Source organism: Aethalodelphis obliquidens, unplaced genomic scaffold (genome assembly GCF_003676395.1).
Source record: "Aethalodelphis obliquidens isolate GAN/ISIS:26980383/991018 unplaced genomic scaffold, ASM367639v1 scaffold5, whole genome shotgun sequence".
NCBI lineage: Eukaryota > Metazoa > Chordata > Mammalia > Artiodactyla > Delphinidae > Aethalodelphis > Aethalodelphis obliquidens.
In genome coordinates, this window is record NW_020837949.1 from 24236422 (window position 1) to 24259231 (window position 22810).

Below are 22810 nucleotides of genomic sequence, written 5' to 3' on the forward strand. Positions count from 1 at the left end.
TACAATCTTGTCTATAATTCTAATTTTTCAAAAATTGTTTAAAACTTATTCTATTAACAAGCAATTTTGAGGACCCTCTAGTAATGACCACTTTGAAATACAATATAAATAATACTGTATTTACTCAGGAAACTAAACATTTTTTATTCACATCTGGTCAGCAAACATTTACAACTCTTACATATCCAAAGAGATGCCTTTTCAGGTTTATGAAAACTTAAAATTGTATATTCATTTTTTAAACCTATGATAAATTTGCTTATTAAAGTAGGAAAAGATCTTCCAAAAGTGAAGACAATATTTCACCTCAAATTTTACCAAAGATCTCCAGTGTTAAATAAAATCCACTGTTAAGGGTCACGTTTAAAATTTTTTTCTATTTTTTTGCTTAAGCATATTACACACAATATTATAAAAATGTGATTTTTTTAAATTGGCTTCATAACACCATCATGTGGACGTAGTTTATTTTACACTGGTTTATAAATTGTGGCATTTCATTTTAGTTTGATGTTTTGTATTGCTTCTTGACAATGGGACAGATAAAGAGATCAAACATACTAAGGTAACCAGTTAGTATGTAGAATGTACAGTACGTGGAATTCCTTTTAAAAAGTTTTTCATTTTCCTATCCTTTTCCTGTCACCCCTATAACCAAGCTGCTACAATCCCTTAGGACCTATGCAAATGTTCCATTCAATATTTTTACAGTAACAAATTTATCAATTACTGGGTCTACTACAAACTTAACTTTTAATTCTGAAAATAGATTTCAGTCACTCATTTGTTTTTCCAAAAGCCTATCTATGAAACTTTGTTTTTCAGGGATCCGAAAACTGGCAAGCTAACTACGAAGTGGATCTTGGGGGTGGGGGGGGGGAGAGATGGAGATAAAGAAAGCAAAGGGGCTTCTTCTGTCTTAAAATTTTCATATTTGCTTCTGGAGCAAGAATTCCATCCTAGGCGTCGGGGAGAAGGCGGGGGAGGCGTCTCTCCTGCCCCCGAGCAGCGGCACACGGGTTTGCTGAATTTGACAGACCACTGCGATCTTGGGGGATTTTCCAAGCTGGAAGAGAGCGCCGATGAGAAAAAGTGCGTACAGCCCACGTGACCCAACTTCACTTTCAGGTGCCAGAAGCGGAGCGCAGCTGCAATCAATACCGATCTTCCACCAACTAGGTTGTATTCCTCCCAAGGACCTGCTAAAACCCCCGAAGTTCTGAGAGACACACTTCGGAAATTGTTGGGTTTAAAAAAAAAAAAGTTCCACTTGTACCATTTATGACAACTTTTTCGGAATCACCACGATTTACGGCTTACGCATTTGCCAAGCCTTTTCCTACAGTTCCCTCCCTTGCTTTTACAAGCCTCCCGTTTCGGTTCCACCGAAAGAAGAAAAGCGATAGCAACAGTTTGGTTGCCCAGCAGTCCGTCTCCCGGGCGCAATCACCGCACCAGGGGCCTCACACCTCTCGGCCCGCGAAGCCCAGGACTTCGGCTCCCAGTCCGCCGGGGACGTGCGGGAGTACGGCCGCTTCGAGACCCGGGCCGCGCCACCCGCCCCGGCTCCCTCCCCGCGCCCGGCCGCAGAGCGTCGCCACCCCACCGTCGGGGGCGCCGGGCTGGGCGCATGCGCGCGGCGCTCCCGGGCGTGCCGGCCACACTCCCCCCACCCACTCCGAGAGCTTGTCACTTCCTGCCCTCGCCCCATCTCCGTCCGGGGTCAGTCAGTCGCTCCCTGTCGCAGCCGGCGAGTCTCTGCTTCCCCCTTCCTACCCGCTCCGCGGCGGCAGCTCAGGCTCTTCGTGGAGGGGCAGACAGAGAAAGAGAGAGACTGACTTAATAAAGTTTCCTGAAACAACAACTATTACCAAAAGGAGCCCAAGGCGGGGGAAACCCCCATCCTTCCCCGCCCCTCTCCAAAAGCCTGAGGGACCGTCGCAGGTGGAGCGGCGCTGAGGGGAGCCGGGCTCCGGCGGCAGCCGTTGCCCTGGCAAGGGGCGCCTCGGGTCCTGCCCGCTCCGGTTCCGGCTCCTTCGGTGGCGGCGGCAGCGGCTGCGGGGCGGTACCTCCTGTCAACTGCCTGCGCCCGCGCGCCGTCAGCCCGCCCGCCAGCTCCACAGCGCGGAGGGACGCCGTGAGCCGCCGCCACAGCCGTCGCCTCGGGCCGCGGAGGGACGTGGTGAGCTGCGGCGCTTCCGCGTCAGCGCCGGCGGGGAATCTCTGGGAGCGCGTCTGGCCCGAACCCCGGTCCCTTCGCGCGGTCCGCCGAGGCTGCGCCAGGTGGGGCCCGAAGCCGCCTCTCACGCCAGGCTGTCCCCGCGGCCGTCCGGCCTGCCTTCCTTCCTTCCGCCCGCCCGTCGGCCCGCCCTAAGAGTTCAGTAAGTTGGGCGCACTTGGTTGGGGGGACGGGGGTTCAGCCGGGGAGACCCTGGCGCACGTGCGTCGCGGGAGGGCGCGACGTGGGCCGGCCGCCGGCGGGAGCTACACCTCGGCCGCCCGGCCGCCGCGCCCCCCGCCCCACGGGCCCCGGCGCCGGCCGTGCCCGCTGCGCTCCGCGCCACCGTCTCCGCGCGCGCCCGCCCGGGAAGGCGAGGCCGCCACCGCCGCCGCCGCCCGCGCAGCCGGCCAGGCCCTTGCCCTGCGCGCCCGGGGCTGCGTTTCCGGGTAGGGCGGTGAACCTGTGCGGGAGTTCGGGCTGAAGAAGCCTTCGTGCGTTTTTCTTTCTCAGTTCGAGAGGAGGGTGCAGGGCTGTGGAGGGCAAGCGGAGGGCAAGCGGAGGGCGGGTGAGGGGAACGTTTCTGGAAAATGCAGCCAGAACCCCCCCAGGAAGTTCAGGCTGAGTGACGGGTTTGTGCTTCTTTCAACAGCCAAGCCGCAATGAAGAGCTTCTTACAGTGAAAGGAAAGTAGGTCGCGCCCACTGAAAATGCCTTTAAGGGACAAATACTGTCAGACTGACCACCATCATCACGGATGCTGTGAACCAGGTATACGCCTTTCTTCAGTTACTTTGCCCTCCACCAGAGCCGCTCTGCCTTCTGTTTTCTTTTAGTTCTCCTTACCTCCTGCCCAAGAAGACATTCCTAACTAAGCAGGCTATAATTTCCCCCAGCATAAAACCAGTTATGAAGCTAAAAGCTTGTACAAACAAGAGATCTCCCCTGCTTGATCTCTTAAAAAAAGTACTGCAAGTGTCACCTTAAATCTTTTCCACAAGATCAATTACTCAATCCCCTTTCCTTTTCTTTCAAGGCAGCCTGCAGTTAGTAGTATACCCTCATGCTCTGTGAATGTTTAAAACTGAAGAGAAAGGAAAAAATGGGTAGTAGAATACTGGCATTATCTTCGAGGAAGCTGTTTCATGTAAATTTTTAAAAACAAAGTTTCTCGTGCTTTGATAGTGCTTAGAGACAGAATAATGCTTAAACTTAAAAATGAGTTTAGTTTGGGCTAAGAAAAGTTTGCTGAAGTCAACTTGTTGGAAGAATCAGGTTTTGTTAAGTGGAACCTCTTAAAGAAATTTCTTGGACAGAGCACATTGTTGCAAAATCTGAATATTTAGATAGAATACATAAATATTTTTAGGATAGTTTGTTCAGTGGAACTCTTTTGAGTTGAATTTATGAAATGAAGAAGTTGCTTTTTGAAGGCTCATGAAGAGTATTACAACACTTTAATAAATGTGATATATAAACTCTTAATAGTTTCTCTGCTTATTAGAAGTATGATGTGCTTTGTCACAAACGTTTAGAGATACAGCTTAAAAAGGGAATCCTTGAATACACAGTCACTAAACCAACTAAGGGCTCTTCCGTTACAGTTCAAAGTCAGTTGTTTATCATTATTTTTGACCTAAAAGTTATTAGGACTTTTTAATACTTTTGCTTGTTTTTTTGTTGGAGTATTTTAACTGCACTAATGTACTTGGTTTTGTCACAGTAGAGTTCATGTAAAGTAGAGTACTTTTTTTGTATAATGGGAAAAAATGGCAATGGTAAAAGGGGAAGAACTATTTTCGGAACACTTTGGTACACATGAGAATAAAATTTGTACTATGACCCTATCCCCACTGATTTGCTGAAAATAATACCTCTTCTAGTAAAACAGGCAATCCCAGGGTGGAATCCAGTGTTTATTCAACTGTTCCTGATCTACCTACCTTTCACCATCCTTTCTGCTGCATATTTTATATCTTTGAAGTGATGATATATCACTTAACGTTTTGCCAAATGTTGAATGGATTTTTGCTAGTTTTGAAGTACAAAGCTGTGAATGACTTCTTATACTTGTGTTCCACTGTCTTTTTATTCCATTTTTTTTCTGAGAAGTCATTTGAGTTGCATTAGTTAATTAAAACATCATATTAAAACTTCTTATTTAGGAAGAAATTTATTTGGTCACTCATTTCTTTATCTCTTTGACAAATCTTTATGGAGCACCGGTTAGGGGCTAGGCACTATTCAAGGCAATGGGGATATAAGTGGTGAACAAAACAGATAAGCTCACCCCCTCATGGAACGTTTGAGTGGGAAGAGATAGACGTAAGTAAACAAGTAAGATAATTTGTGACCATACCTTATTTATAAAGTATATATTCTGGTAATTAAAGTTTTCTAGATACTTTAATGTCTTTTAAAAGAGGTTTTCCAGAGTTGAACTTTTAAATATGTGTTGGAACTTTTCTGCTTTTTCTCCCTCATTAACACAAATTCAGATAAGTTGCATTAATTGAAAAATTTCAACTTTATTTTGCCAGGAACTTTTCCCATGCAACTTATTTTTCAGACTGTCATGTCAAAAGTGGTTGGTATTTCTTCACTTTCTTAGTTAGAAGTAAACACTTCCTGAGGATTTAGTTCAGTGGAAAGCCAAAAGTTTAACTTACGGGGTAGTTAATTGTCATTATTTCAGAGGAAGGTATGGGCCATTATTGAGAGGAATATGTTATGGTAGTTTTAAAAAGAGGATGCCCTCAGATGGAGGAAAGATGGTGACATGATGTTTGAGAAGATCTTTTAATGAGCTGTCCCAAGAGGTCTGACCTCCTTTGGATTATGAACGATAGGTGAGTTCTGAATGAGAGCACTGTGTTCCTGAGCAGGTTTTGATAGGATGGATCAATTTGTATTGAGGGGTGGTGTTATAAGTCTATCAGTGTATGTCAAATATTCTTAGTTATGTTTTAAGAAAGTTTTTTGTTAGAGAAATTTTCAGATGTTCAGAAGTAGAGAGAATGGTATAAGGAACCTGATGTAGCCATTACACAACTCCATCAGTTATCAATATGTGGACAAGCTCTTTTGATCTGTATTCTCCCCTCCCCACAGTTCCCTTCTCCATCCTCCAACTGCTCCCCTACTCTCTACTGTTTGAAAGCAAATCTCAGACATCATAGGTAGAAGGATATTTTAAGGGGCTTATTTTAAGGTAGGAGAGACTTAAAAAAGTGGGTGTTTTATTCTGGGAAGTGTGTTCTTGGAAGGATGTAAAGAAAGGTGTTAACTTCTGAGCGTTTGTGTTTTTTGGCTGGAGAGAGATGCTCTTTTTTTCCTGAATGGTCATGTAACCTGATCTTGGGAGGGATGTTAGGATATGTAAGAGGAAATTTTATAAAATACTAACATATAAAGTTTTTTTAGGATTGAGAGTATGTTTTCATGAAGAAAGAAAAGTTTCTTACAAGGGGACCTACACAGATGTGTATATCAAATGAATGTGTCCACTCATAACTGAACTAACCCTGGGGTTATTTTGAATGGTATCTCAGGATGTGTATGTATTCTGGTGGTACCAGTGATGGTTATGGGTAACAAAATTTTGCTCTAGCTTTAAAATCAGATGTTGTTATGTGGAAGTGGAAGTTAGTGTATTACAGGAAGTTTTCTGGAGCATATACCTAAATGAAGAAAGGGGGCTCTAAGGAGAAGTTTCCATTTTTTTCCCCCATATTTCTCCCTTATTCATTACTCTTTTTTTCATTCTTCCTTTCTAGAATTCTTGTCACTTAGAGAGCCAGGCCTTCAAGCTTTTTAGTTCTTTAAAATTGTATAACTTCTACCCTATCTTCTGTAGTTGTTATTTTTTATAATCAGTTATTGGTTGTTACAGTGTACAAATACTGGAAAGAACATCTAACCTAAATAAATGATATCATCAGTCTACTTACAAACTTCTACTGTTGTTTCTCTAAGGGGCTGCATTCTACTTCTCTTAGATTTTGGAAAAGATTTTTCAGTTTTTGGTGTCAGGAAGGCAGTTGATTTGTAGATTATGATGATGATGGTGCTAGAACATTTATTGAGCCTTTACTATATTCCAGGCTCTGATATAACCAGGTACCTGCATTAGCCAATTTAATCCTCGCACAGCCCTATGATTTGGGTACTTTTATTATCTGCATTTTAGAGATGAGAACAGAGAAATCAGAGAGTGTAATTTGCCCTAGTGGTATCTAGTTATTGGTAGCAAAAGAATTTCAGCGCAATCAGTCCAGGTCTGGAGTCTTCTGTTCTTAACCACTGCAGTTAGTGCCAATGTCAGATATTCCCAAAATGAGTTGTATTTGCGTGTATGTTCTTAAAAACACCTCAGAGTTTCTCTTAAAATTGGGAAAATTTTGCTTAATGGAATGATTTGGTCCTGAGACATAGTTCCTCCCCTTTGTGTACGCTGAACTTAAGAGTTGAAACCAAAATGAGAATCTAAGGCTGTGTCTCTACACATAGCCTAGCAGGCTTTATCAGACAGCTAAATGCTGTCCAAGCCTGGGCCCTGAAGCAGTAGCAGCACACATTACTGAAGTAACCCTCCTTATCTTCTCACACTGAGCAGATGATGGTAAAATATCATCTGGGTTAAGACGGTAAAACATTATAACATATTGAAAAAAAAGAGGTAATTAAAATGGCCAATTTTTCTCCACCACAACTATCTCTTTATTTGATATCTGATGGGAAACTTCAGTTTTCCTTTTCAGTTACCTTGTTTCTTATTACCATAATCTTATTTATATTATATATTTATACTGCTACTCTGGGAATTTTGGAAAGCAGGCATGATATAGACCTCTGTATATGAAAATTTTTACTTTTACAATGGGAATATTATTTTTACTTATTATAAAAATGCTTACTTTCTAAAGTGCACACTTCCAAAAGCCCAGGCTAGTGAAGTGTGAGGCAGAAAGTGAAAATCACCCCTATAAGCCCACCCTGATGGAAAGAACCATTGTTAAATTTCGTTGGTATCCCATCAGACTTTCTGTGTTTATATTAGCATTTATACATAGACACACATATACCTTAAATTTATTTCTTTCTGTAGCTCCTGAAATATATATTAATATAATTGAGGTCATATTCTATAACCTGTTTTTGTTGCTTAGCAATGTAGTATTGACATCCTTTGTTGTCAGTACATGTAGACCTAGCTCATGCTGTGTAAGAGCCGTGAGAGATTCTGTTGTATGGATATTTCATAGTTTATTTAGTCTGGTTCCTTTTGAGAGACTTCTAAGTTGTTTGAAATTTTTCTCAATTATTTACAGTACTGCAGAGTGCTGCAGTGAACTTTTTTGTACATCTGTCGTTGTGCACTTGACCAGTTCTTTCCTTAGGTAGTGGTTTTTGAGTTTTGCTCTCTTAATTGCCCAGAGAGCTGTGCTAGATTGGAGAGTTTTGGAATGGTTTATGAGGTGTGGCTAGGTTATCATTGCCCTAGAATTTTGGTTAAATATAGTGGTTCCTCTTCAAGGGGAATAAAAAGGCAAACATGACTAATATGTACTAACTAACACCAAAATAGTAAGATCTTTGCATTTGAACTTAATGCATAGTCTCAGTAGCCTTAGTTTCACCTTGAATTGAGAAAAATTTTAGTTACATTTTTCCCATTATTTCATTTTGCCTTACAAAGATAATGGTGGAGTACATACAAAAAAGTGTGATTGTCATTAACATGATTATAGCAAACCATTGTTTTACTTCAATAGTAAATGATTTAAATAAATAACCCTTTTTTTGTGGGGATTGGGTTGGGTGTTTGTCTTCCATGTAGTTTATATCCTGGAACCTGGAGATGCTCCTTTGTTACAGCAACCACTACAGACATCCAAATCTGGTATTCAGCAAATAATTGAGTGCTTTCGATCAGGTATGAATGTTTTAGGATGTATTTTCAATCTTCACATAGTAGCTAAAAACTACCTAGAAATCCTTAGAAATAATTTTTTAAAAATAAAATGTATACATTGGTTTTCTTTACAGAATACTTTTGATTGTCATTTTTAAAAAGTGGATGAGTAAATATTGACTTGATAGAGATTCCTTTTCAGTACTATATATTATATACTAATTTAAAAAGTATTTAGTATGGTTTAAAGAAATACGTGGTATATTTGCTGGCAAAGATTCATTGTTATTTTTTGGCATGTTCTTTATAAACTCTCAAAGGACGGTAGTAGATTATACAGGGTCTTTATGAGCTTTGACAGAGTAGATTATTTACTCAGAATGTCTGAGATGTCCCTTGTTCTAGATTAATTACTTTATCATCTCTGTTTATGTGACTCACCATCTCCTACCTAACCCTGGAGTTTCAATATCTTTAGTAGAGCACAGATAGAAAAAAGATTATTCCAGCCCTGATATTTAGATATATTTGTTTAGCTTTTCTTTCCATTAGATTGCTATAATAATGGATATATAATAAGTATATTTGTGCAGTTACAATCCAGTGCTCTAAAGTAGGTGTTGCTCACTAAGTATAAATGGTTGAGAACTGTTAGAACTACAGTGTTTTGTAAAGTCTTAGGTTGCTGTGATTCTTATGATCCACTTGTCCACCTCTTGTGGATATGGCTTCTCTGACATTGCAGGCTATTAAATCAAATATGAACAAGCAAACATACATGACTGATGGACACCTAAGTGGTAGGCAATTAAAGGGTTAGACTATCTTTTGTTATTATTTTAAAGCTTATTATATCATAATGAAAAATTTCTGAGATTCAAAGAAAAAGATAATTTATATGAAACCATTTGTTTTGTATTGAGAAATTTTTTGAGGTGCTTGTTTTTAAATCATTTTAAAGGGAAGTAGTATCTATTTGATTTACTTTAGGATTCTAAGAAATAGATTGTTCTTTAATCTAAAATAAATTTCTGAGTCTAAGATTCATTTCTTATACTTTTCATCTGTAGTCCTTATGGCATTGCTTTTATGTATATTTAAGTCAGTAAATATTTCGTGTATACCATATGCCTATGCTTAATGTTGGATGGTGGTATAACGTATTTTACTGTGTTTTTTGTTGTTGTTTTTTACTTTTGATAATTGCCCTTGGTTAATAGAAATAAATAATACGTCAAATTCTCCTGTGGTAAATACAATTAAAATTTTTCTAATTAGAGGCAGTATTTAAATACGTTTCTGGCATAACAGAAGAATGGTTAGTTTTTATTTGTAGTTAGAGTTTCTGTTAGCTACTTTTAGTATAGAGATAAAATTTCTTTTTGTTCTTTCTCATATCATGGAAATGAAGGTAATAGCTTCACATAGTCATATTCCTTGCTATATAGGTTTCTTTTTTAAAAATTCATAATTTGGGATTAACGAAGTTATTTTATACTGCTTCAGTTTATTATAGTGTTATTTGATTAAGAAGTTAGAATTGTTTCATTTATTTGTGCTTTGTCTTGTAAAAAATACCTTCTCAATAAGCTCCTGTACCCAAAATCTATATATTTTTTTAACTTTGGAAGGTGAATATTTAAAAAGGAAATTACGTGTTTTTCCATTGCACTGTGGTTGTATCAGTTTTCTGTGTTTATTGTTTCTTTACAAAGCTGAAGGAAAGGGACTGTGAAATGGGTAATATGTTCTTTCTTAAATGTCCCTGGTAAATTTGCCTTCTGAGTTTTTTTTTTCCCCCAAACAAATTTTGAAAATACTATAATTTAAATTCTCTAAGTACCCTATCATTTAAATTAGAGATGATTTATAAATATGCTGAATGGTACAAAGAAACTAATTTTGGATTAAAAAAGGAATTCTTTTACTTCATTAGTGTATCTCATAGCTAAGTAATTCTAATTTCCTCAAGATAGTAATCTCTTACGTATCTGGATAATCTCAAGTCTCCTAAGGTAGCTCTTCTTTAGCACTGAGGTATATAAGCCTTGGCTGACTGAAACCTTGAGAGGATGAGCTGGAAGCTGGGGCCTCATGACTTAGGGTCTAAGATCCCTTCTCATCCTGAGACTCCTGTAAGTTTCTCCCGGTCTCACTCTACTCCCAAGCAGCCCCTCAGTGACTCATCTCTTTCTAGGCTCTTTCCATTACAGCTGGGTCACACACATTGCATTTAAAGAACAATCTTGGTGGTGTTTTGTATCTGACAGGTATTTGAAGATAGAACTTTGAAGTCTATGCTTTTGCTCTTGTTAACCTTCACAGGCTAAACCAGGTTGGGCAGTAGTAATGTGTTAGGATATCTGCCTTTGTCTTCAAGCTCAAGATAGTTGTCTTCAGCTCCGGTATCAGCTTTGCTTAAAGGATTCATGGTCTCCTGCCTAAACTGGGCTCTCTTTGACCTGGTATTAATTCCTACCCAAGCTGGAAGTTCGTAAAAGGCTGAGGAAGGAGTTGACTCATTTTTTAGGTCCACCAACCCCATGTGTGCTGTACTGACTGCTTGACCAGTTTTGACTCATTTTCTTTGCTTCACACTTCAGCTTTTGCTTTGGACTGTTTTCCTGGCTTTAAATTACAAATACTTCTTAACCTCTAATCTCTCCCTATTTCTATCTGCTTAACTTGTAATCTGAATAGACTTTTCTTTTTGGAATAAGTTGTTTAAAAAAATAATAAAGAGGTATAAAAGGGTATACAGAAATACAAAAGTAAGTGTCTTTGTTCAGACAGCACGGCTACATGGTTTGTGTCTTCTTCTAGAGACCTTCTACACACATATGAGCATATATTCCTCACTTTCTTCCTAATACAAGGAGTAGCTGACTCTGCATAGTTAGGTATCTTTGGTTTTTTAACAGTACTTTCCACTGTTGTTTGACATCTGTCCATAGATAGATACCTCATTTTTTTTAGAAGGCTGCCTGTTTTGCCCCTACTTGCAGATTTTCTACTCTGAAATCCCTGATGGTTGGGTGACTTGAGACATGCTGTTTGCTTTGAATCCTGGCTTCAGGTACTACCTTGACTGTGCCCTGCCCTTTGCTCGAGCCTTTCCTTAGTTGTGTCAGTCCTTCCAGGATCATGTCTGTGACTTTTTGTCTTCAAATTTCCCTCGTATCTATTAACTTTTTTAAAGAAATAGTTGATTTACAATGTTGTGTTAGTTTCTGGTGTACAGCAAAGTGATTCAGTTATATGCATATATTAATTCTTTTTCATATTCTTTTCCATTTTAATTTATTACCAGATACTGAATATAGTTCCCTGTGCTATACAATAGGATCTTGTTGTTTATCTGTCCTCTGTATATTAGTTTGTATCTGCTAGTCCCAAACTCCCAATCCAACCCTCCCTCTATTAACTTTTATTTTAGCTTCCTTCTTTTCCCAACCTCTCTCCCCAAATGGAAACAAAATTTTAAATAACAAAAAAGGTGTACTTCCATGAGGTATTTATAAATAATTGATTAATTGAGCTTAATATTCTTTCTTAGTTGCTTAGTCTTCTGGTAGAGGCAAAGGAGCTGTGGAATGCCCTAAGGTTAGAAGCAGAAAAATGGAAAATTGTCCAGTATTCATAACTAGTCTTTAATATGAAGCTGACATCTTTTTTTGAATTCTTGAAATATATATTATCTCTTTTTACAATATTATACTGTTGATTCTTGAACATTCACCATGGGTGTGAACTGCGCAGGTCTATTTTTTGCGGAGTTTTTCAATAGTAAATATTACAGTATCAGACGATCCTTGGTTGATTGAATCCAAGGATGCAGAAGTGAGGATATGGAGGAAGGGAGTATAAGGAGGACTGTAGGTTATATGCAGATTTTTGACTGTGCAGAGTGTTGGCATCCCTAACCCCTGTGTTTGTTCAAGGGTCAACTGTATTATAGAAGAAAGATTCTACCTATAGAACACGTTACTACTATTTGCAAGTAGCATCTTTTTTGAATCTTAGGGAGGAATAAATTGCAGTGAAAAATGAGAATTGGCTTTGTGTGATGTTTGCTATTGTCATTAATTAAATTTAAGTTTGGTCATTTACTTTCTTAGAAGAGTTTTTGTTTATTTTTTATTGCTTAAAGCAACATTTCTTGGAGTTAGTGTAAGCTATGACTGGATGGTGATGCCTCTGTCCTGGAAGTGTGATTTATCAGAGATACATAAGATAGTGCCATATTATACGATGGATTTTTTGGGGTTTTTTTTTGGTTGATACATAGCAACTGTAGGAAGTTTTAAATCAGAGTGCATATTTTGGGGATGAATAAGAAAAATGTAGATTTGTTTTATTGTTCTTACATTCATCTTCAAAGCATCTCATCTGGGGCTGTGTTCCTAGGAGAGCAGCCGTTTATATTAGGGAATTTCTCAAGGGTGCAGATCATATCCTTCACTTCTCATGTCTTCAGTGAATAACATTGTACCTGGTATTTAATAGGTGTTCAATAAATGTGTGTAAGACTAAACGAAAGATTCACCAAGTAGGCACTAAAATAATTTTATTCTACTTATAAATTTATTGTAGTATGTGGCAGTGTTCCATAATTTAGTAATTTTTTTTTAACCAACCTTTGTAGGTGGTGGTTTTAAGATAACAATTTCAATTTTCCTAAGTTTTCTTACGTTAAGGATGATCAGTACGAAATTCCCTTCGTACTGGTCTTGGAACTCAGGAGGTATGACACGAGTTACAGATTTGCTTGCAGTGTTGGGATGATATTGTGGTTAAACAGTCATCCTAAAGAAACTGAGCGCATGTGTGAGTCAGCAATAAAGCATGCAGTATACTATTTAAAAATCATTATTGCTGCAACTTATCATTGATCAACATGTCAGTATATTAAGGGAGAAAAGGAAAGTTTATCTTTGTCTAGCACTGAAGAGTTAGAATTAATATTATGTCATGTCAACTGACTGCCACCGAACCTAATGTAAAATTGAATATTGATTCCTTTTGAAAATAATTTTTTAAACATTTTTATCAGTGTATACAATGTGTTTGGCATTAATTGATAGCACAGGAGAAACCCTTGATGAGGTTTAACTAAATTTTATTGAGCATCCATTATGCGTGATAATCTGAAATATTCATTAATTAGTTAATTTCTAGGCATCAAAAGCTTTCCCTTTGGAAGGCTGGTTTTTTGAAAGATACTGATTGATGATCTATGTAAGCAGTATGTAAGCAGTATGTAGTGACTTCTAAGATAATTTAAAAACCTAAGGCAAGAAAAAGAGTTAAATATAGGAAAAGGAATAATTAGGGGTAAGGCAGCATGGCTCTCTCTCTCTCTCAGGGTTAGGAGTTGTGGAAGAACTTTTGTGGCTGTCTAGATGAACTTTTGCTGCTGTCTTGTCTCGTGTTTCAGGTTATAGAAAGTTTTAACTGTTGACAGAGGCACAGTTGGTTGCTGTGTCTAATTGTCAGTGAGCAAAGCAATCAGTTAAAAAGGTAGCTGATTAGAATAAAGCAGTTATGTCCCCATGGGAAACCAACAAAACCTTAAATGGTAACTGAAACTAACTTAGGGAATAACTTTTGCCTGTATTTATGGAATGAGGGCACATCTTATTTTTCTCATTTGGAAAGTATGTAAGCAGAATTGGAAAATCATTCAGGTCCCTTTTTTGACTTTCTGGTCAACTTTACATAGACTTAATAGAAATCTTACTTATAGGGAAGTTTTCTGAAACATAGAGAAGGCTCTTCAGTATGTCATTTAACAAATGCCCATCAGGCCTGGTCCTGAAAGCTGGGAGTACAGTGGTGAGCATCAAAGATATCTTCTCTGTCTTCTTAAAGCCTCCAGTTTAATGGGGATACAGAAAAGTAACTAATTACAAGATAGCGGGGTTATGTAGTGTAGATGTATAGGGTGCTCTGGGGAATATAGGAGAAGAATTTTTTTTTTTTTTTTTTTTTTGCGGTACGCGGGCCTCTCACTGTTGCGGCCACTCCCGTTTTGCGGAGCACAGGCTCCGGACGCGCAGGCTTAGTGGCCATGGCTCACGGGCCCAGCTGCTCCGCGGCATGTAGCATCTTCCTGGACCGGGGCACAAATCCGTGTCCCCTGCATCGGCAGGCGGACTCTCAACCACTGTGCCACCAGGGAAGCCCGAGGGGAAGAATTCTTAACAAAAAACAGGAGGAGTCTGAGAAGGCTTCCTGGAGGAAATGACATCTAACCTGGAATCTGAAGGATTGCTAGAAGTGAGCCAGACCAGGGAAATGAGAGAATGTTATAGGCAGAGAGAAAAAAAACATAGGTGAAGGCCTGAAAAGTAAGTGAGAGAGAATTTGGTGAATCCAAGGACCTGAAAGAATTTTGGTATGCCTGGATCAAAACAACTGTGTTTGTATGTGTGTGTGTGCATAGGTGACGTGAGGGTGGTGGAGCATTTGTGATTGATAAGTCAGGCAGTTTCTCTTACATCGACTGCCTAAGAGTCGCGCTGTAAGAAGCAACAGCCTCTCCTCCTCCTGTCTGCCATCTGCTTGGCAGCCACAGAACAGCAGCTATCATCTCCATCCATGTTGTCCAGGCTGGTGTCCAGATCGGCAGTGTTTGCTGGGAGCTCTGCTACCTGGAACACGGCATCCAGCCCGATGGCCAGATGTCAAGTGACAAGACGATTGGGGGAGGAGATGACTCCTTTAACACCTTCTTCAGTGAGACAGGCACTGGCAAGCATGTGCCCAGGGCAGTGTTTGTAGACCTGGAACCCACGGTCATTGATGAAGTTTGCATTGGCACCTACCGCCAGCTCTTCCACCCTGAGCAGCTCATCACAGGCAAGGAAGATGCTGCCAATAACTATACCTGAGGTCACTACACCATTGGCAAGGAGATCATTGACCTCGTCTTAGATCCAATTCAAAAACCGGCTGACCAGTGCACAAGTCTTCAGGGCTTCTTGGTTTTCCACAGCTTTGGTGGGTGAACTGGTTCTGGGTTCACCTCCCTGCTGGTGGAGCATCTGTCTGTCGATTATGGCAAGAAGTCCAAGCTGCGAGTTCTCCATTTACCCAGCCCCTCAGGTTTCCACAGCTGTAGTTGAACCCTATAATTCCATCCTCACCACCCACACCACCCTGGAGCACACTGATTGTGCCTTCACGGTAGACAGTGAGGCCATCTATCATCTGTCGTAGAAACCTTGATGTTGAGTGCCCAACCTATACTAACCTGAATAGGTTGATAGGTCAAATAGTGTGGAGCCCTGAATGTTGATCTGACGGAATTCCAGACCAACCTGGTACCCTATCCCCTTATCCACTTCCCTCTGGCCACATATGCCCCTGTCACCTCTGCTGAGAAAGCCTACCATGAACAGCTTTCTGTAGCACACATCACCAATGCTTGCCTTGAGCCAGCCAACCAGATGGTGAAATGCGACCCTCTCCATGGTAAATACATGGCTTGCTGCCTGTTGTACCATGGTGGGACATGGTTCCCAAAGATGTCAGTGCTGCCATTGCCACCATCAAGACCAAGCATACCATCCAGTTTGTGGACTGGTGCCCCACTGGCTTCAAAGTTGGCATTAATTACCAGCCTTCCACTATGGTACCTGGTGGAGACCTGGCCAAAGTACAGCGAGCTATGTGCATGCTGAGCAACACCACAGCCATCACTGAGGCCTGGGCTCACCTGGACCACAAGTTTGACCTGATGTATGGCAAGTGTGCCTTTGTTCACTGGTACGTGGGTGAGGGCATGGAGGAAGGAGAGTTTTCTGAGGCCCGTGAGGACATGACTGCCCTTGGGAAGGATTATGAGGAGGTTGGTGTGGATTCTGTTGAAGGAGAGGGAGAGGAAAAAGGAGAGGAGTACTAAAGTTAAAATGTCACAAAGGTGCTGCTTTTACAGGGAAGCTTACTCTGCTTTAAACATTGAAAAGTTGTGGTCTGACCAGTTGATTTGTTCAAACATTTAGAGAAGAACTAACACCTATCCTTCTCAAACTCTTCCAAAATATAGCAGAGGGCGGAACACTCCCAAACTCATTCTACGAGGCCACCATCACCCTGATACCAAAACCAGACAAAGATGTCACAAAAAAAAACAAAACTACAGACCAATATCACTGATGAACATAGATGCAAAAATCCTCAACAAAATACTAGCAAACAGAATCCAACAGCACATTAAAAGTATTGTAAACATGATTAAGTGGGGTTTATTCCAGGGATGCAAGGATTCTTCAATACATGCAAGTCAATCAATGTGATACACCATATTAACAAATTGAAGGAGGAAAACCATATGATCATCTCAATAGATGCAGAAAAAGCTTTCAACAAAATTCAACACCCATTTATGATAACTCTCCAGAAAGTAGGCATAGAGGGAACTTACCTCAACATAATAAAGGCCATATATGACAAACCCATAGCCAACATCGTTCTCAGTGGTGAAAAACTGAAACCATTTCCACTAAGATCAGGAACAAGACAAGGTTGCCCACTCTCACCACTATTATTCAACACAGTTTTGGAAGTCCTAGCCACAGCAATCAGAGAAGAAAAAGAAATAAAAGCAATCCAAGTCAGAAAAGAAGTAAAACTATCACTGTTTGCAGATGACATGATACTATACATAGAGAATCCCAGAGATGCTACCAGAAAACTACTAGAGCTAATCAGTGAATTTGGTAATTTAGCTATAAAATTTGGTAAAGTAGGATATAAAATTAATGCCCAGAAATCTCTTGCATTCCTATACACTAATGATGAAAAATCTGAAAGATAAATTAAGGAAACACTCCCATTTACCATTGCAACAAGAAGAATAAAATACCTAGGAATAAACCTCCCTAAGGAGACAAAAGACCTGTATGCAGAAAACTGTAAGACACTGATGGAAGAAATTAAAGATGATACAAACAGATGGAGAGATATACCATGTTCTTGGATTGGAAAAATCAACATTGTGAAAATGCCTATACTACCCAAAGCAATCTACAGATTCAATGCAATCCCTATGAAACTACCAATGGCATTTTTCACAGAACTAGAACAAAAATTTCACAATTTGTATAGAAACACAAAAGACCCCGAATAACCAAAGCAATCTTGAGAAAGAAAAACAGAGCTGCAGGAATCAGGCTCCCTGACTTCAGACTATACTACAAAGCTACAGTAATCAAGACAGTATGGTACTGGCACAGAAACAGAAAGATAGATCAATGGAACAGGATAGAAAGCCCAGAGATAAACCCACTCACATATGGTCACCTTATCTTTGATAAAGGAGGCAAGAATATACAATGGAGAAAAGACAGCCTCTTCAATAAGTGGTGCTGGGAAGACTGGACAGCTACATGTAAAAGAATGAAATTAGAACACTCCCTAACACCATACACAAAAATAAACTCAAAATGGATTAAAGACCTAAATGTAAGGCCAGACACTATAAAACTCTTAGAGGAAAACATAGGCAGAACACTCTATGACATAAATCACAGCAAGATCCTTTTTGACCCACCTCCTAGAGAAATGAAAAATAAAACAAAAATAAACAAATGGGACCTAATGAAATTTAAAAGCTTTTGCACAGCAAAGGAAACCATAAACAAGGCAAAAAGACAACCCTCAGAATGGGAGAAAATATTTGCAAATGAAGCAACTGACAAAGGATTAATCTCTAAAATATACAGGCAGCTCATGCAGCTCAATATCAAAAAAACAGCCCAATCCAAAAATGGGCAGAAGATCTAAATAGACATTTCTCCAAAGAAAATATACAGATTGCCAACAAACACATGAAAGGATGCTCATCATCACTAATCATTAGAGAAATGCAAATCAAAACTACAATGAGGTATCACCTCACACCGGTCAGAATGGCCATCATCAAAAAATCTACAAACAATAAATGCTGGAGAGGGTGTGGAGAAAAGGGAACCCTCTCGCACTGTTGGTGGGAATGTAAATTGATACAGCCACTATGGAGAACAGTGTGGAGGTTCTTTAAGAGACTAAAAATAGAACTACCATACGACCCAGTAATGCCACTACTGGGCATATACCCTGAGAAAACCATAATTCAAAAAGAGTCATATACCACAATGTTCATTGCAGCTCTATTTACAATAGCCAGGACATGGAAGCAACCTAAGTGTCCATCGACAGATGAATGGATAAAGAAGATGTGCCACATATATACATGAAATATTACTCAGCCATACAGAGAAATGGAGTTATTTGTAATGAGGTGGATGGACCTAGAGACTGTCACACAGAGTGAAGTAAGTCAGAAAGAGGAAAACAAATACTGTATGCTAACACATATATATGGAATCTTGAAAAAAAAATGGTTCTGAAGAACCTAGGCACGGACAGGAATAAAAACGCAGAAGTAGAGAATGACCTTGAGGACATGGGGAGGGGGAAGGGTAAGCTGAGACAAAATGAGAGAGTGGCATGAACATATATACAGTACCAAATGTAAAATAGATAGCTAATGGGAAGCAGCCGCATAGCACAGGGAGATCAGCTCCGTGCTTTGTGTCCACCTAGGGGGTGGGATAGGGTGGGGGGAGGGAGATGCAAGAGGGAGGAGATATGGGGATATATGTTTATGTATAGCTGATTCACTTTGTTATACCGCAGAAACTAACACACCATTGTAAAGCAGTTATACTCCAATAAAGATGTTAAAAAAAAAAAAAGATTGATGAGTCAAGGTTAGCCCCAACTCGTTTTTTTTTGGGGGGGGGATGCTTACTGGGAATAAATATATACTCTCTACTGAATATAACTGTGTAACTGGGACTAAAGAAGAAATGGATACTGTTTTTGTTTTTTTATGGTTGATTGAGAGAACCTGATTTCGAGATGCAGTTTTACATTTTTACAAATAACTTTATGTTGTATGTTCTAGTTATATCTTCAGTAGAATTCTTAAGCTAATCCTAGTTCAGATTATTTCTGTGTCCCTCTTCAATCCTTTTTAACTACCTTTAGAGGCAGAATTGAATTTGTAGTATGGGTCTAGCTGGTCTTTTAATTTATAATTAAAGTGCAGAATTTTCCCATGTTTTCTTCCGTCTGGTAACACACCCACCTACACTTACCGAGAACTATATGTAGATCAATTGGAGAGGTTTATCTAAAGTGTTTTTTTATCTTCAGCCTACCTCTCATAGTTTGTCAGTGACTTATGAGGTTAACTATGAACTAAACATATTAGCACTTTATTGCCAATATATTTTGTAATGTGAAATAAACTAGAGAAGTGTGTGTGTGTGTGTGAGTGTGAACTTACTTTTATACAAAGTATAATACCCAAGCTATCCTCTGAATCTTTAAAAATGTGTGTTTTCTGATTTTGCAGTAGTATGGTCTAGTGGACCAAATTAAACCTTGAGTTGGATTGGGAAATAGTGGAAGTTATTTTATTTTTATATATATATATATATATATATATATATATATATAATTTATTTATTTATTTATTTATTTATTTTTTCTCAGTAGAAACCTGGATTTATAATTTAGTTCTTCTAGAATTTAGGTTCATATTTTCTTTCATAACTCTCCAAGATAGGTTTGGTTTGTTTGTTTTAAAAGATGAATAAACCAAGGTGCAAAGATTATATAGCCCTTTAAGGTCACACGACTAGGTGATAATCAAAATTGGAATCTCTAAAGACTTCGTAAAGTTCTGATAATGTGGTAATCTTGTTGGCAGTAGAAATTTGAGGGCTGGCTTGTCTTCAAAATGATAAAATGCAACATGATGATTAATACAATAATTAAATATAAACAGATTGCAAAAGATTGAATCAGAAATGCTTAACCTTTATGGATCCTACAGTATTAATTATGCTACTGAGATGGTGTTTATTCTCTAGTAGTCTTGGAGCTTAATAGTCACGTGCTTGTTGAATGATGGAACACTGTGCACCTAGATAGTCTTAAGTATTTTTCAGGACGCTTTTTTTCCCCTCCTTTTTTTTTTTTTTTTTTTTTTTTTTTGCGGTACTCGGGCCCCCCACCACCGCGGCCTGTCCCATTGCGGAGCACAGGCTCCGGACGCGCAGGCCCAGCAGCCATGGCTCACGGGCCCAGTTGCTCTGCAGCACGTGGGATCCTCCTGGACCGGGGCACGAACCCGTATCCCCTGCATCGTCAGGCGGACTCCCAACCACTGCGCCACCAGGGAAGCCCTCCCTTCTTTAATTTAAGTCAATATTATTATCATTTTTTGAGGAAACCAAAGGCTCCTTAATTAGTGAACACTGCAGATCACTTTTGTCAATTTACCTGCGTCAAAGACCTGTAGGAAGTAGTGACAGAAGATCTTCTATTTGTGTTTTATTTTGAAGATTTAAAGAGTGCTTGTTGCTGTTTATTTTTTCTCTGCCTTTTGATCTTCCATCATAATAATGCTTAGATTCCATAGATCGGTGGCAATTCTTCAACGAATATTTATTGAGCATTATTAGAGCTGAACACTTTTTAGCTGTAAATAAGGCAGGCTTGATCTTGGCTGCCTTGGAATTTATAATCTAGTGGAAAAGACGGGCTTTAAAGTAGTAATTATATCAATATTTAATTTTTTGCAATTAGGGTGAGTTTTTGAGGGAGAAAGGCTTTGAATAAATTTCTAGTGGTATTAAGAGACCTAAGCAAAATTCAAAACCGTGGACAAGGATTCTTTACTCTCACTGAATGGCCATAATCCCACGTTGCCCCAGAACCCGAAGTAATTTAAGCTGAAGTTAAAAAGAAAGTCACAGACAATCCTGTGACACAGTTTTGACCTTCTTTAAGGAATCGGGGAAAGTGTATTACTCATGTTTACTTCCTAATGTGAAAGAGAGCTGGAAGAACCAGCCAAAAACTTGGGTTGGGGTGGCATTTAATTCTTCTGTTCACACTCCAGGTCTGTTGAATCAGAATCTCCAGGAGTGGGTCATGTACATCTTTATTCCTCGGTCATTGTGATGATCAACCAGATGTTGGAACCACTGTTAAGATAGCCCGGGAATTGATTGGCTGCTGAATTAGAAAAAGACCATCAATTTCAGCTGTCCTAATATCCAAATGATAGTAGAATTTTGCTTAAAACTTAGTTTATAACTTAGTTCTGAGTATAGTATGGTAGACATTGGCAATGCCCGTATTTTGTTTTTAAAGAGTAAAACTGCACCTTTGGATTGTCAACAGTGGTTGCCCAGTTTAAAACTGCATGTTAAAGTTACCTTTTGTGTTAAGTTTTCTTTTCTTTTTTCCTTCAGGAACTAAACAACTTAAGCATATTTTATTAAAAGATGTGGACACTATTTTTGAATGTAAATTATGCCGCAGTCTCTTCAGAGGATTACCAAATTTAATTACCCATAAAAAATTCTACTGCCCACCAAGTCTCCAGATGGATGACAGTAAGTTTTATTCATATATTCAATTATGCATTTTGCTATGTATTCTTATACTACAGCTATACATTTATGTTAAAATAGTATCGATGTCTAGTTACAGATAATATATTGATAGAGAATAAGGTAAAATACTTGACTCAATGTTATATTCAGTTTCTTAAATAGATATTTTAATATCAGTGTTTTTCATTTGGATTTTGCTAAAGATATATGAGGTTAGATTTTTGAGTATATTTGTATTAAAGTATTGGATATATTTGAATGTTTATATGGACTATACAGTTTATATCCAGGATTTTTGTAATTTAAAATATTAATGCTTGATGAGGGTGTTGGTATTTTTCCTCCTTACTTCTTAAAAACTTGTTACCAGATATGACTCATCATTTACTTAGATTCTCCTTAAGTAAGTGAGAAAGTTGGAAATAGAGCAAAGAATGAGTAAATGAGTTGATTTTTTTGGTAATTGTAGAGAGCATTAAAAAATACTTGTTGATCTTTCTAGTGTTTTCTGGGTCTTGATTTGAAGATCAGTTTTATTCTCAGTGAAGTTTATTAGATAAGTCATTTTATCAGAAATTAGATTGTGTTATGGGCTAACCTGAGATCTGAAATAGCTTTATGTGGTAAAGGCAGGTAGTAGCCTAACAAAGTCTTTGTGGAACCAAATGTTTGTTGAATTAAGCATATTGTCTCTTCTCTGTATGATTAAGTTGCAGTATATATAATGGTATTATTTTCTTGCTTTAAAGAATAATGTAAATTCCTTAAAATATTTTAATAAGTAATAGGTTACTTTCATTATTTCTTGTTCAGGGATTTAACTCTTGTGGACTTACAAAATATAGAATTTATTTTGTTAGCTTGATATTACAGTTGCATTATGGATTTTGTGCATTTTTCCACTTAACCTTTTTGGGATGGAAATGGAATGCAGAGCTCCAAATATCGAAAGTACTGCTTTAATTATTAGCATGAAGCTGATTTAAAGTATATTATAGGACATAGATGAAACAGAAATTTCATATTTGTCTGGAAACTTTCCCTACCACTGTTAAATCTTATTACACTTCTTTTTATCCTTGAAATATAAATGAAAAGGTAGTCTATAGAGATTAGTTTCAAATCTAACCTTTTAATTAAAGAACTAGTAGGAATTTAATTTTCTGGTAGTCATTCTTTGTTACTTTTTGGTGTGAAATAAAGTTTAGTTGAATTTTA

General features: G+C 38.8%; 1 protein-coding gene and 1 pseudogene across 3 annotated transcripts in view; both read left to right on the top strand.

The window, feature by feature from the left end:
• Positions 1 to 1558: 1558 nt before the first annotated feature.
• ZNF800 (zinc finger protein 800) overlaps positions 1559 to 22810 on the top strand; it is a 49689-nt gene continuing 28437 nt past the window's right edge. For 2 of the 3 annotated variants that reach the window (XR_003431894.1, XM_027102050.1), the window contains exons 1-4: positions 1562 to 2381; positions 2871 to 2989; positions 8058 to 8153; positions 21449 to 21592. Coding sequence is in view for 2 of the 3 variants with exons in the window: in XM_027102050.1 (XP_026957851.1) it covers positions 2929 to 2989; positions 8058 to 8153; positions 21449 to 21592 (301 nt within the window). In the remaining variant the exon portion in view is untranslated. Of the gene's footprint in view, positions 2382 to 2870; positions 2990 to 8057; positions 8154 to 21448; positions 21593 to 22810 lie in introns of all 3 variants that reach the window. The other variant, XM_027102049.1, reaches the window with a different exon arrangement.
• On the top strand, positions 14259 to 16214 carry LOC113618144 (tubulin alpha-1A chain-like; annotated as a pseudogene).